The 12,734-nt window shown below is 43.7% G+C and overlaps 1 protein-coding gene and 1 pseudogene across 1 annotated transcript in view; both read left to right on the top strand.

Annotated features, from left to right (window-relative positions):
• The window catches only part of LOC121441353 (MAP7 domain-containing protein 2-like), a 78,758-nt gene that overhangs the window by 46,142 nt on the left and 19,882 nt on the right, over window positions 1-12,734 (top strand). Inside the window, 2 exon segments of the mRNA XM_041642483.1 lie at window positions 8,750-9,123; window positions 11,712-11,835. Of these exon segments, the coding sequence (XP_041498417.1) occupies window positions 8,750-9,123; window positions 11,712-11,835 (498 nt within the window).
• Window positions 9,347-10,597, top strand: LOC121441300 (annotated as a pseudogene).

The following is a 12,734-nucleotide window of genomic DNA, read 5'->3' as shown; positions in this document are numbered from 1 at the left end:
CCCTCCCCCCTTCAATCCTCCCCCAAGGTCCCCATGCTCCCAATTTACTCAGGAGATCTTGTCTTTTTATACTTTCTACTTCCCATGTAGATTATATCTATGTAAGTCTCTCTTAGTATCTGCATTATTGTCTAAGTTCTCTGGGATTGTGGTTTGTAGGCTGACTTTCTTTGCTTTATGTTTAAAAAACACCTATGAGTGATAATTGTCTTTTTGTGTCTGGGTGACCTCACTCAAAATAATGTTTTCTAGCTCCATCCATTTTCCTGCAAAATTCAAGCTGTCATTTTTTTTCTGCTGTGTAGTACTCCATTGTGTAAATGTACCACATTTTCCTTATCCATTCTTCGATTGAGGGCCATTTAGGTTGTTTCTCTGCTCTGGCTATGACAAACAATGCTGCTATGAACATAGTTGAGCACATGTCCTTGTGGCACGATTGAGCATCCTTTGGATATATACTCAAAAGTGGTATTACTGGGTCTTGAGGAAGGTTGTTTCCTAATTTTCTGAGAAATAGCCACACTGACATCCAAAGGCGTCATACCAGCTTGCGTTCCCACCAGCAATGCAGAAGTGTTCCCTTTTCCCCACAACCTCTCTAGCATAAGTTGTCATCAGTGTTTTTGATCCTGGCCATTCTTTCAGATGTAAGATGAAATCTCAGAGTTGTTCTGATTTGCATTTCTCTGATGACTAAGGATGTTGAACATTTTCTTAAGTGTCTTTCAGCCATTTTAGATTCCTCTGTTGAGAGTTCTCTGTTTAGGTCTGTACTCCATTTTTTATTGGATTATGTATTCTTTTGGTGATCAATTTCTTTAGGTTTTACTGGTATTGTGTTGCTCTTTGTGGTGTAGCATGTGATTTTTACCTTTTCTACTCATCTTTTCCTCTAATAGGTGTGGTTGGGGTTGTCTGAGATTCTGTTGAATAATCTAGGTGCCAGTGAATCCAAAGCTCAAATGGTCGTTCATCATGGTACAGTCAGTGTCACAGTTCTAGTTACCCCATTGGTTATTCCTGTTCCTGGAGGTAGCTCAGTGCTCCTTTGCTTTGGTCTGCTAGGTCCCTTGGAGTCTGCTGTCTCAAGCCTACTTTGGCCTAGGCTGCGGCATTGATCTGTTTCTGTAAATGCTGGTCTGGATCTCCTCCTGCAGAAGCCCTGGCTTGGAGTTGGACCTGTTGTGGTGATCACTGACTCTGGATCTGGTCGCTGGCTGGCTCAGTCCTGATCCACCCGTGTCCCAGGACTGGGTTTTCTCCTGGCTTCTGCTCCTAGTGGAGCTTGTTCTCTCTGTGTCTTAGGTAACTGGTTCAGTCCCAATCTTGTTCCGGTGGAGATAGCAGACTCTGAGTCAGGTTGCTGGCTCAGTCCTGATCAGCCAGTGTTCTGGGACTGGGTTGGCTCCCAGGGTTCGATTAGCTCCTGGCTTCTGCTCCTGGTGGAGCTTGTTTCCTCAGGCTCTCTCTGTCCTAGGAGTCTAGTTCTGTTTCACTCCTGTGGAATTTGTTGCCCCAGGTGGAGTTCCTTACCTCAGGGCAACTTTGGCTTAGGTAACTGGCTTTGACCTGTATCTGTAAATCCTGGTCTGGATTCCATTCTGCAGAAGTCCCTAGGTTGGAGTTGGACGTGGAAAGGTTTCTGGTTCTGGTCTATTGCCTGGAAGGTTCCAGGCTAGGGTGCGCCTGAACCCGCAGGGGACCTGCTTAGGTGCTCAGACCCGCAGGGGTTCCAGGTTCCTGCCTATTCCCTTTGATGTCACAAACCAGTGCTGGAACCCACAGAGGACCTGGCTCAGGCCTACTCTCTCTGAGGTTCCAGACTCGCGCCTGGCCCTGCCAAGATTTCTGGTTCTTGCCTATTCCCTCAGAGGTCCAGGTTTACTCACACCCAGGATGACAGAGGTCCTGGCTCAGGCCTAGTTCTTGGGAGGTCCTAGACTCTGGCCCAGATCCACCAGGGTGTTGGCTTAGGTCTACTCCCTTGAAGGTCCTGGATTCACATCTGGACCCTTAGCAGTCTCTATCTCTGGCTCACTTCCTCAGGGGTTCCTCCCCCGTACCTGTTCCAGTGGAGATTTTTGACTCTGGATCTAGTAGCTGGCTCAGTCCTGATCCGCCTGTGTCCCAGGACTGGGTTTGCTCCTGGCTTCTGCTTCTGGTAGAGCTTGTTCTCTCTGTGTCCTAGGTAGCTGGTTCAGTCCCACTCTGGTTCTGGTGGAGGTCACCAACTCTGAGTCAGGTTGTTGGCTCAATCCTGGTCTGCCAGTGTTCCAGGACTGGGTTGGCTCCCAGGGCTGTATTTTCTCCTGGCTTTAGCTCCCTGTGGAGCTTGCTTCCTCAGGCTCTCTGTCATAAGAGTCCCGTAAGTCAAGATGCCTGTTTTTACGTGGTGAAGGTAACCAGGTTTAAATTTGTTTCCTAGCATCTCTTCACTGAATGTCATCCAGAAAACTCCCCCAGCCAGTACTCTTACCCATTGAGCCATCTCTCCAGTCCTTTAAAAACATACAAAAAAGCTTGTGGTGAAAGACCCCCACTCACTAAGCAGCAGTAATGCCATTTTGCAAGGCTTAAACTTTGGAGCAACGCAAGTAATTAGAGCAGGGAAGTTCGACTTGAAAGCAAGGGTGGAAAAGCCAGGCAAGATATCCGCGGTCAGCCGGTCAGCCATCTGGCCCCAAGCGATAAGGAACCCGCAGCTGGCCTGCTCTAATGAGAACATCCCGGTTGCTTAGGGAAACAGGATGCCTATAGTCAGTATACGTGCCCAATTTAGAATATCAGTAATTCACAGAAGAGACAACTCCCCCTATGAAAGATCCCAGCTTATCTGCTGTAACGTCATTTCACAAAGCTTTTGACGTACGACTATAAGTGCAGAGTAAGGTCAGGGTCCCTGGCTGCAAAACAGGATCTTTATATCCATAGATTAGGACAGGACATCAATTAACAGGATGTCTGTTCCCATACATCTGTGCTGGGAAAGGAAAAACCCCCTGTGCCCCTGGCCCCATTCCAACTGACCACTAACGATGCATTTGCTTCTGTAATCTGCTTCTGCTGCCCTCTTTCCTATAAAAAGACCTTCCCCCAGTCTGCAGGCGCGCTTGTCTTCCGAAAGACTAAGTCGCCCCAGGTACCTGTGTACTTAAGTACTTAATAAAGCCTCTTGCTATTTGCATCCGAAGAGTGACTCGCTGCTCCTTGGGAGGGTCTCCTCAGCCTGAAAGACTGCCCAGCACTGGGGTCTTTCAGTGGCTTTGAAAGGTATGCTTAGTGTTGTTTTTTAAAAAATGCTGCAAGATCCCCGCGGCAGTAGGCAGCAGAAATGCTGTAGGTCCCAAATGGTGGTAGCGGGCCATGTGGTGGCAGGCAGCAGGCTCTGGGAGCAGCCAGTCCCAGGCAGAAATGGCTGCCAGTCCCAAAGTGGTGGCCTGAGTGGTGGTGGCGGGCCGTGTGGCGGCAGACAGTGGGCCCTGGGAGCAGCCAGTCCCAGGCAGAGACAGCTGCTGATCTCAGAGCAGTCGTGGTGGGCCATGTGGCAGCAGGCAGTGGGCCCCAGGCAGAGAAGGCTGCTGGTCCCTGAGCAATGGCTGGTCCCAGGCAGGGAGACATATGGCGGGCGGGCAGAAGACAGAAACATGGATAGACACGACATGCAGGGTGAGGTTGAATGTTTATTCAGGGGGTTATGGAGGAGGAAGGGTGAAGGGAGGACAGAGAGAGAGAGGGAGAGAGAGAGAGGAGGAGGAGGAGAAAGAGACAGAGAAGGGGAAAGCAGAGAAGTGGGGAGAGAGGCAGAAGCGAAGCTGCCTCTCCAAGAGGAAGATGGAAGAGAGATAAAAGGAGAGAGAGAGAGAAAACACGTGAGCAAGTCAAGGAAGCAGGACAGGTCAGAGGTAATGGGAGTGGGCGTGGCTTGTTCCTTAAAGCGACAGGAAAGCACAACACTTAATTATTTTGAATTCTGATCCCAAAGCTCAGGCTACTTATGTGATGAATGTGAACTCTTAAGCTCTGACATTACAGTATCCTCCTTGATCTCAGGTAAATTAAGCCCCGGTTTGATAGTTATGTATATTACTAGCATTACTCTTTTAAGTGGTTGTTTCTTTTCATTGTTTGTATTGTCAGATATTTCTATGAGTTCTAGAAGACTTAGCTTCAACTACACTCTGAAACTAGTATATGGAACAAAGCTAAAAATCTAGAGAGAAGAAATCAAATGTGGCCAAAAATGTTTCCTTAGCCTGTTTCTGCTTCTGAGTCTTAATATATTACTTATGCTTCCAATTGTTCTGTGCTAAATATTATAAGTTGGTGTTTGGTCATTATGATAGTCATGTGGACCGGTTTTCTTTATTTCTTTTTCTTTTCTTTTCTTTCTTTTTTTTTTTTTTTTGGTTTTTCGAGACAGGGTTTCTCTGGAGCTTTGGAGCCTGTCCTGGAACTAGCTCTTGTAGACCATGCTGGTCTCAAACTCACAGAGATCCTCCTGCCTCTGCCTCCTGAGTGCAGGGATTAAAGGTGTGTACCACCACCGCCTGGCTTGGCATTTACATTCTTATCTGAATTTTTACTTGTAAAGGATGACATCTTTTGTACCTGGTTCTGCAGGTACACATATTTGTATACTTACCCAGTATACAGATATACTATATGTTTAAGTCTAAACAAAGGATCATTTGAATTTGGACCAATTTTTAAGCCTTTCTATTTCAACTTTTTCAGCTTTAAAGAACTGAAAATACCCTTTCATCTACATTTGTTTCACCATTCTTACCCTGTCAGTAGACATCTATCTTTTTCTCCCAGAACTGTTGAAAGTATGTTTCTGATGATATGTCCCTAAAGAACAAAGACATTCTTTTACACACTGTGATAGTTGGTCTTCACTGTCAACTTGGTTGGATTTGGAATCACCTAGGAGAAACACCTCCGTGCATGTCTTTGAGGGAGTCTCTAAAGAGGTTTAACTAAGGAGAGGAGACTCACCCTGAATATGAATGGCACTATCCCATAACCTGGAGTCTCAAACTGAAAATTCAAAAATGAAAGAGGGGGCTGGAGAGATGGCTCAGTGGTTAAGATCACTGGCTGGTCTTCTAGAGGACCCAGGTTCAAATCCCAGCACCCACATGGCAGCTCACAACTGTCTGTAACTCCAGTTCCAGGGGATCTGATACCTTCATACCAATGCACATAAAATAAAGTTAAATAAATTTTAAAAAAATAAAGAAAGAAAGAAAGAAAGAAAAAACGGAGGAATATGAGTAGAAGCATTTCTCTCCCTTTGATTAATTGGATGAAGTTTAACTGACTATCTCCTTCTCGCATTCATGCTGCCATACTTTCTGTACCATGATGGGCTGCATGCAGTCCCTTAAACATAAACCAAAATAAACTCTTTCATAAGTTACTTTTTTGGACATTTTGTTGAAGCAGTGCCAAAAGTAACTAATACACATACTCGTGGTATGTGAAAATTAGAAAATTACTTTGATATACTTAATCTATAGTATATATATATATATGTATGTATGTATATACATAGTTTTGGTCAGTTGTCTTAATAAGGTACTTTATAATGTTACTACACCCCAGCCCAGGAGCCAGTCTGCAAAGAGTACCACAATGTATTTGATAATTTAATCACCTTAGTCTTCTTTATTTTGTTATTCACTATTTATCTTTGTGTGTGTTTGATAGGATTTTATATATACTAGGCCATCCTTGAACTCACTGTGTAACTGAGAATGGCTTTGAATTCCTGATCATCTTGCCTCCACCTTCCAAATTCTAGGATTATAGACATGTGCCACCATACCTCACTTTTAGGTCTCTTAACTTGTAACAACAGTTCCTTAGTTTTACTTTTTTCATGATCTTGACATACAAGATAGTTCATTTGAGGGCTGGTCTTTGATTTAGGTTGGTTTGGAAGTTTACTTGAGGTTAGATTCAGGTCAGAAACCCCATGACAGTGGTGTTGAGTCCTCGTTACTGCCGCATACCATGGTGTCAGTTTGTGAGGTAAGGTAGTGTATATAGGCTTTCTTTTTCTCTCTGGAAAGTAATAAATTTCAGACTGTTGACTGAGTTGTATTTAATCATAGAACCCTCTCTCCTATCCAGTGTGTCTACTGTGGACTGTGTTAACCATACTTAGCATTAGATAGCACTGAAGAAAATAAAACCAAATTCCAGGAGGTGTGTATGGGGATTCCTTTGGGGTTCCACTTTGCAGTCCATTCACATACAGAAGTATGAAGCTGCCTCTAGAGAATTATTTTTGCCATTGTACTTACAGAGGGAGGTGTTTGTTACTATTGTTTGCTAGTCATGCAGCTTTAAAAAGTTATATACTCAAGTTGGGCAGTGGTGGCACACGCCTTTAATCTCTGTGAGTTTGAGACCAGCCTGGTCTACAGAGCAAATTCCAGGAACAGGCTTCAAAGCTACAGAGAGAAACCCTGTCTTGAAAAACAAACAAATAAAAAATCCAAGTTACATAATCCTGCTCTGTGCTACAAGAAGGCCTCCTTCAACTCCCCAAGCATACTTTTTAAATTCCCTATTACAGTATCATTGAACCTGAAAAAAAATTAAAGTAGCAAACTAAAACTAAAAACTATAAAAGCAAATATCAGTACTTGGATGCCAGCCCTGTTCTCACTATTCGTATCTCTTAGGAAAAAGTCATTTATGCTCTCAGGACTGTTTTTCTTATTTAAGAAAAACTATAATTAATACCAGTTTCCTTCCTGCCTACATCACTGACATTGGCTCTGAATAAATAGATGTGTACATACTTCGAAATAAAGCTCTATAAAAAGCACCATGACTTCTCCCAATTAACTTAAGCTTATTTTCTTCCCTCAGCTTAGATACATATTTCTGGGACCTAGAAAAAAATAACACTGCCAAGCTTCCCTTGGCTTGTAGTACTCTGAGTCAGCCTGACTAGAGAATTATGGAACCTGCCAGACCAACTGTGTCTTGTTCAAGATGTACTCCTCTTGCACGTTGGCCAACAGGATGCTAAATCCATTTAAACATATATAGAGGCAAGATGTTCTGGATATTCTAAACACCAATAAAATTAAGAACTTCAAGACTATATTTTATATTTTGGTTGCCCATTATGCCCCTCTCTCCCTCCCTCCTTCCTTCCCTTCCTCCCTCTCTGTATGTGTGTGTCTGTCTGTATATTAGCATATTTTGTTTATTAATGAGGAGTTGGAATGAGGGATTATAAACAGCCTTCATGAGTTTTATCCCAAATAATCTATTCTCTCTTAACAGGTAGAAGGGTTTTTGTTGTTGTTGTTGTGTTGTTTTGTTTATTTTTTTATTTTTTTTATTTTCGAGACAGTGTTTCTCTGTAGCTTTTGATTCCTGTCCTAGAACTAGCTCTGTAGACCAGGCTGGCCTCAAACTCACAGAGATTCGCCTGCCTCTGCCTCCCCAGTGCTGGGATTAAGGGCGTGCACCACCACTGCCCGGCTTTCTCTAATCTCTTGTATGTTGTTAGTAATGTTTGCTTCTTAGGTTCCTGTTCAAGTTCCTAAATTTTTCCTTTCCAGATTTCCCTCAGTTTGTTGTTTTTTAATGTGTAGTCATGAGTGCTTGGCCCAGTTTACTTATAACAGAACCTCAACATCAGTGGTGTGATGTTAACTTCCACCTGACCATTATGCTTCAGTTCTGCCAGATAGAGAATGTGACCTCATTTTGCATTAGTGAGCCATTTAAAGCAGATAAGAATGTCATGTTGGCATTCTGATGGTGACTTTAAGGCTGCTAAGCTTGTGACCAGTTCATGCTTTATATTAGTTGCTTTTCTCATAACTGTGACAAAATACTTGACAAAAGCAACTTAAGGAAAGGTTGAATTTGATTCACAGTTTGAAGGTACAGTTGGGGAAAGCATGACACTAGGAGCTTAAAGCAGCTGGTTACATTGCATTCATAGTCAGGAGGCAGAGAGAGATAAATGATAATGCCCAGATCCTCACTTTCTCTTTTTTATTCAGCTCCCCTCCTCATTCATGGTGTAACCCATATTAAGAGTGGTTTTTTTGCCAGGTGGTGCTGACTCATGCCTTTACTCCAAGTACTCATCAAGATGCAGAGGCAGGTGGATCTCTGAGTTCAAGACCAGACTGATCTACAGAGTGAGTTCCAGGACAGCCAAGGCTACGCAGAGAAGCCCTTTCTCAAAAAAAAAAATATGGAGGGTGATATAGAAAGACACTGATATCAATCTCTGGCCTCCGCATATACACATACAGACATACATGCATTTACACATTTACTAATTGTATCCAAACCATGGTACCATCCTAAACATTGTGATAAAGCATAAATGATTATGTTTTAACATAATTTGGACATGTATTACCAGCTGAATTTCTTAAAATTTATCTCTTTTGGGATGACTTTTGGGAGAGTATAATAAGCCCTTTTATTGTTTCTATAGAAGGATGAAGTTATTCAGTTTATTCTGTTTTCCTTTTTTGTTTTTTTTTTCAAGACAGGGTTTCTCTGTAGCTTTGGAATCTGTCCTGGAACTCACTCTGTAGAATAGGCTTGCATCGAACTCACAGAGATCTGCCTGCCTCTGCCTCCCAAGTGCTGGGATTAAAGGTGTGTGCCACCACGGCTCAGCTGGAACAAAACTTCTTACGAAGAGTTTTATGGTCAAGTACGGTATCTGTTCTGCCTTATTTTTGTTTTCCAGGACAACTTCAAAAGCATATCCACAGTCTCCAAAGAGAAGTGAAGTCTCCAAAGTGAAGCCCCTATATATAGGGTCTCCTGTGAAATATCGCTTTCCTCCCATTCCCAGTGAAGAAGCACTCAAGAAGAAAGCAGAGAAGGAGAAGAGCAATAAGGAAAAGGAGGGTGCCACTGGTCAGCAGGCCACTGGCATACCCAAAGAAGAAACCCTAGAGAAGCACATGGCTGACAACTTTGCCACTGAGAAGCACATGGTTGACAAACCTGTCACCGAGAAGAATGTGGTTGACAAACCTGTCACTGAGAAATATGTAGCTGATAAGCATGCCACTGAGAAGCATTCTACCACCGGAGGGAAGACTGAGCACAGTACAGGTAAACATTCTCTGTTGATGTTGCCAGTTAGCCTTGGCCTTCCCCTCATAGTTCTTCCTCTGTCCTGATCTGTATCTCATTCTCTCACGTTTTGGAGAAGAGAAGGTTTTCCCTAGGACAATGTCATCCTCTTTTACTGTTTCCTTAGGCTTTCTATCATTTTTAATAGTGCTTTATTTATGAGACCTACACCTTGATTCTGCTTATGACTATGGAACCTAAGATGGTTCCCATGCAGCCTATATGTGCTCTTCTACACAACAGAGCACTAGCCTTAGTTCTTAAAGTCACTAAGATGGGAGTGTTGTTGAACTTACTTGTAGCTCTATCCTTAACTGTTTCCTGTCCCCACTGAGGCCTAAAAACACCAAGAGTCGGCACAGGCTGCTGGGAGGCCGCCTCTTCCCTCTTGGCCTCCCAGTTTCCCAGTGTGTTTTGGGTCGCCAAATGGGAGGGGGAGACGCAAGATGGCTCCAGCCTCCGGCTGTTCGACTGCCTGACCTAGGAAGGCAAGCCCCCACCTGGCTTGCATCTTGTAGTGAAAGGAGACACTGATTATTGAAGAGAAGAAGTATTACTTATTTGGGAGAAACCCTGATTTGTGTGACTTCACCATCTATCACCAGTCTTGCTCCATGCAGCACTGGTTTACCACAAGCACCTGAAGAGAGTTTTCTTGATAGATCTCAGCAGCACTCATGACTCTTTCTTGGGTCACATTCGGGTGGAACCTCACAAGCCTCAAGAGATTGCCATTGATTCCGCGGTCTCATTTGGTGCATCCACAAGGGCATACACTCTGCGAGAGAAGCCTCAAACATTGCCATCAGCTGTTAAGGGAGATGAGAAGATGGGTGGAGAGGATGATGAACTCAAGGGTTTTCTGGGACTTCTAGAAGAGGAGACCAGGCTTGATAACTTGACAGATAATACTGCCCACAACAAACGAATTTCAACTCTCACTCTTGAGGAGGGAAATCTGGACATTCAGAGACCAAAGAGGAAGAGGAAGAACTCATGGGTGACTTTCAGTGAGGAAGATGCTACCCAGAGGATGTGGATCCCTCTGTTGGTAGCTTCTGGAACATGGTGCAGTGGTTCCAGTCAAGAAGAAACGGATGGAGGGCTCTGGCTCTCTGGGCCTGGAGGAGACAGGAAGCAGGCACATACAGAACTTTGCCTTCAGTCGAGGACTATACGGGAGCCTTCCCCCCACACATAGTGAAACAGGCTCCCAACCTCATGGCATCCATGGGACAGCACTCATTGGTGGCTTGCCAATGCTATACCCAAACCTCGCCCCTGACGTGGACTTCCTGTTGTGCCATTGGCAGTGACCATAAACCCCACACCAAACCCTGCAGTCTATAACCCTGAATCTGTAAACGAACCCAAGATGAAGAAATACGCAAAGGAGGCTTGGCCCCACAAGAAGCCCACACTTTCCTTACTGATTGGATATTTTTGGCTATGAAGTGGGTGGGATGGGTAGGATGAATGGAGGCTGGCAACGGGGGCTAATGAACTAGGGAGGAGACCATACTGTGTGTGGTATCGTCTTTCAGAAAGTCTCCTGGGCTCCTAACATGTAATATTGAGACTAGGGGTGGGGCTGAAGTACCAGTTGGAGACCTGAGTCAGAACACAGAAGTGTGGAGAAAGGCTCCCCAGGCACTAAGCAGACTGCCCTGGTGTTCTCCCTCCACTTCCCAGGGCCATTTTCATGTGAAGTCACACAGTCCAGGTGGAATCCAGAGCTATGGAGGAGGCGGTAGTCTCATTTAAATTCATTTCCCTTGTGAGTCCCAGGTAGCAAAATGATTGTCATGGATCCCAGGTTGGTTGGCATTCTTCATTTTATTAAAGTAAGGTGTAAGTCCATGGTTTTGAGGTCCAGTAGTTAGGCCTTTCTCCTCGGTCCTTTCTGCTGGAATGAGACCATTGAGTTCCCTTTGTCTGTGGCCAGTGTCATGGGCACAGATTTATGGGTTTTTACGGTATTGTTGGACTTGATCTATTTTCCTTGTCCACTCGGAACACTCCACTTGCTAGTTGGCATTTAGTTCCTGTGCTGCCCTCCTGTGGCATCAACTTTTGTGTGTGCTATGAGGCAGTTTCTTAAGAATATGACTAGATAGGATGGCTCACGATGAACAGGAAAAGACTGTACTTTGCAAGGACCAGGTTGGTATCAGGAGGATAGTGCCCAGCTCTTGGTTTGGAGGTTTCCCCGAACCCCCTCCCAGTGTAGCATTCTGGTTATTCAGAGCTCCAGGCTAGACTTGGCTAACAGGAGACCAGGTAGGAACCATTGTATGAGCTTTGTACAGATTTGTACATTTGTGTAATAGGGCTTTTTACCTGTAACCTTTATTACATTGTAAATTAAAGGTAACTTTTGTCAAAAAAAAAACCAAGGGTCACAGCTTCTTCGGCCTAGTGACTAATTGTAACTGTGTTGCAGTGTTTGCCATCACTACACTGAGTTAATAGTTATGTGTCCACTTCTATGTGAGTGGGCTCATTGTATTCATTTTGTATTCATTTCCCCTGATTTTTTTTTACTACTAAATGTCTTACTGCCTCAGGAAAACCCACAGCAGGCACCACTGATGCAGAGGAGGCTACAAAAATTCTAGCTGAAAAGAGACGTCAGGCTCGGTTACAGAAGGAACAAGAGCAAGAACGGTTCGTGAAGGAAGAACAAGAGAGGTATACAGGAACTCAGGCTTGTGTGATCTGATGTAAAGGTGGGGTTGGAAAGATTGGCTTGCCTTTCTTTTTACAATTTTTGTGTTGCCAAAACCTGGACAGTAGTATAGGAATCTAGATTGCATGCATTTCACAGAAGCTATATGTCATTAACAGTGGCAGAACTTTGCTCTTTTTTGAGAACCTAGAAACTCACATTAGCAGGATCTAAATGTTACAGGTACCTTCCTTTCCTTTCTTAGATATAGAGACAATTATATAGGCAACTCTAGTAGAGCTATGAGGAGAGTTTGAACTTTGGTGATAGATTGAGTCTCCCTGGATAAACAAAAGATTCTGGATATAGAGATTTTGACTCTATTTCCCAGACGATCCTAACTCATGCTCTAAAATCAAGGAGGAAAGAGAGTAAGTAGGTCAGAGTCCCATAGATAAGAAGCTCGAGAGAAGAGTCAACCCCCTAGCCCATGACAATGAAGTATGTGGAAATCCTCTCCTGGAGAAAGACAAGGGATGTCATTGCAGTAGTCTCTAGATGTTGGAGGGAATCTATCAGAAGTGTTCAGGGAACATTGTGAAAATGTGCTGGCCCTGTCTCATTCTACCTTAGCAATTCATCAATGTTTGAAAGCCACTGTGGCAATAGTACTTTGATGTGATACAGGCAGTTCTGCTTTTTATGATCTTTATGTTCAGAAAAGAAACATAGTTAAAGGACAAGGTCAATTTTATCACTACAAGGAGAAAAGATATTGTTGGGATGATCACAGAGTACAATCTGGTACCATGTAAGGAATGAGACAGGAAATAGTGCTATAGCACTTGAAGACTAGCACTGAATTTAAGGTAACAAATAAGACATTCTTTAGTAACCTTTAAAATCTTTGTGGTTTCTTTTT

This window comes from Microtus oregoni, unplaced genomic scaffold, assembly GCF_018167655.1.
Source record: "Microtus oregoni isolate MIOR12 unplaced genomic scaffold, Mior012 000074F_ref0000038, whole genome shotgun sequence".
NCBI lineage: Eukaryota > Metazoa > Chordata > Mammalia > Rodentia > Cricetidae > Microtus > Microtus oregoni.
The sequence above is the reverse complement of the archived record's forward strand: the minus strand, read 5'-3'. Positions and strand labels throughout refer to the sequence as shown.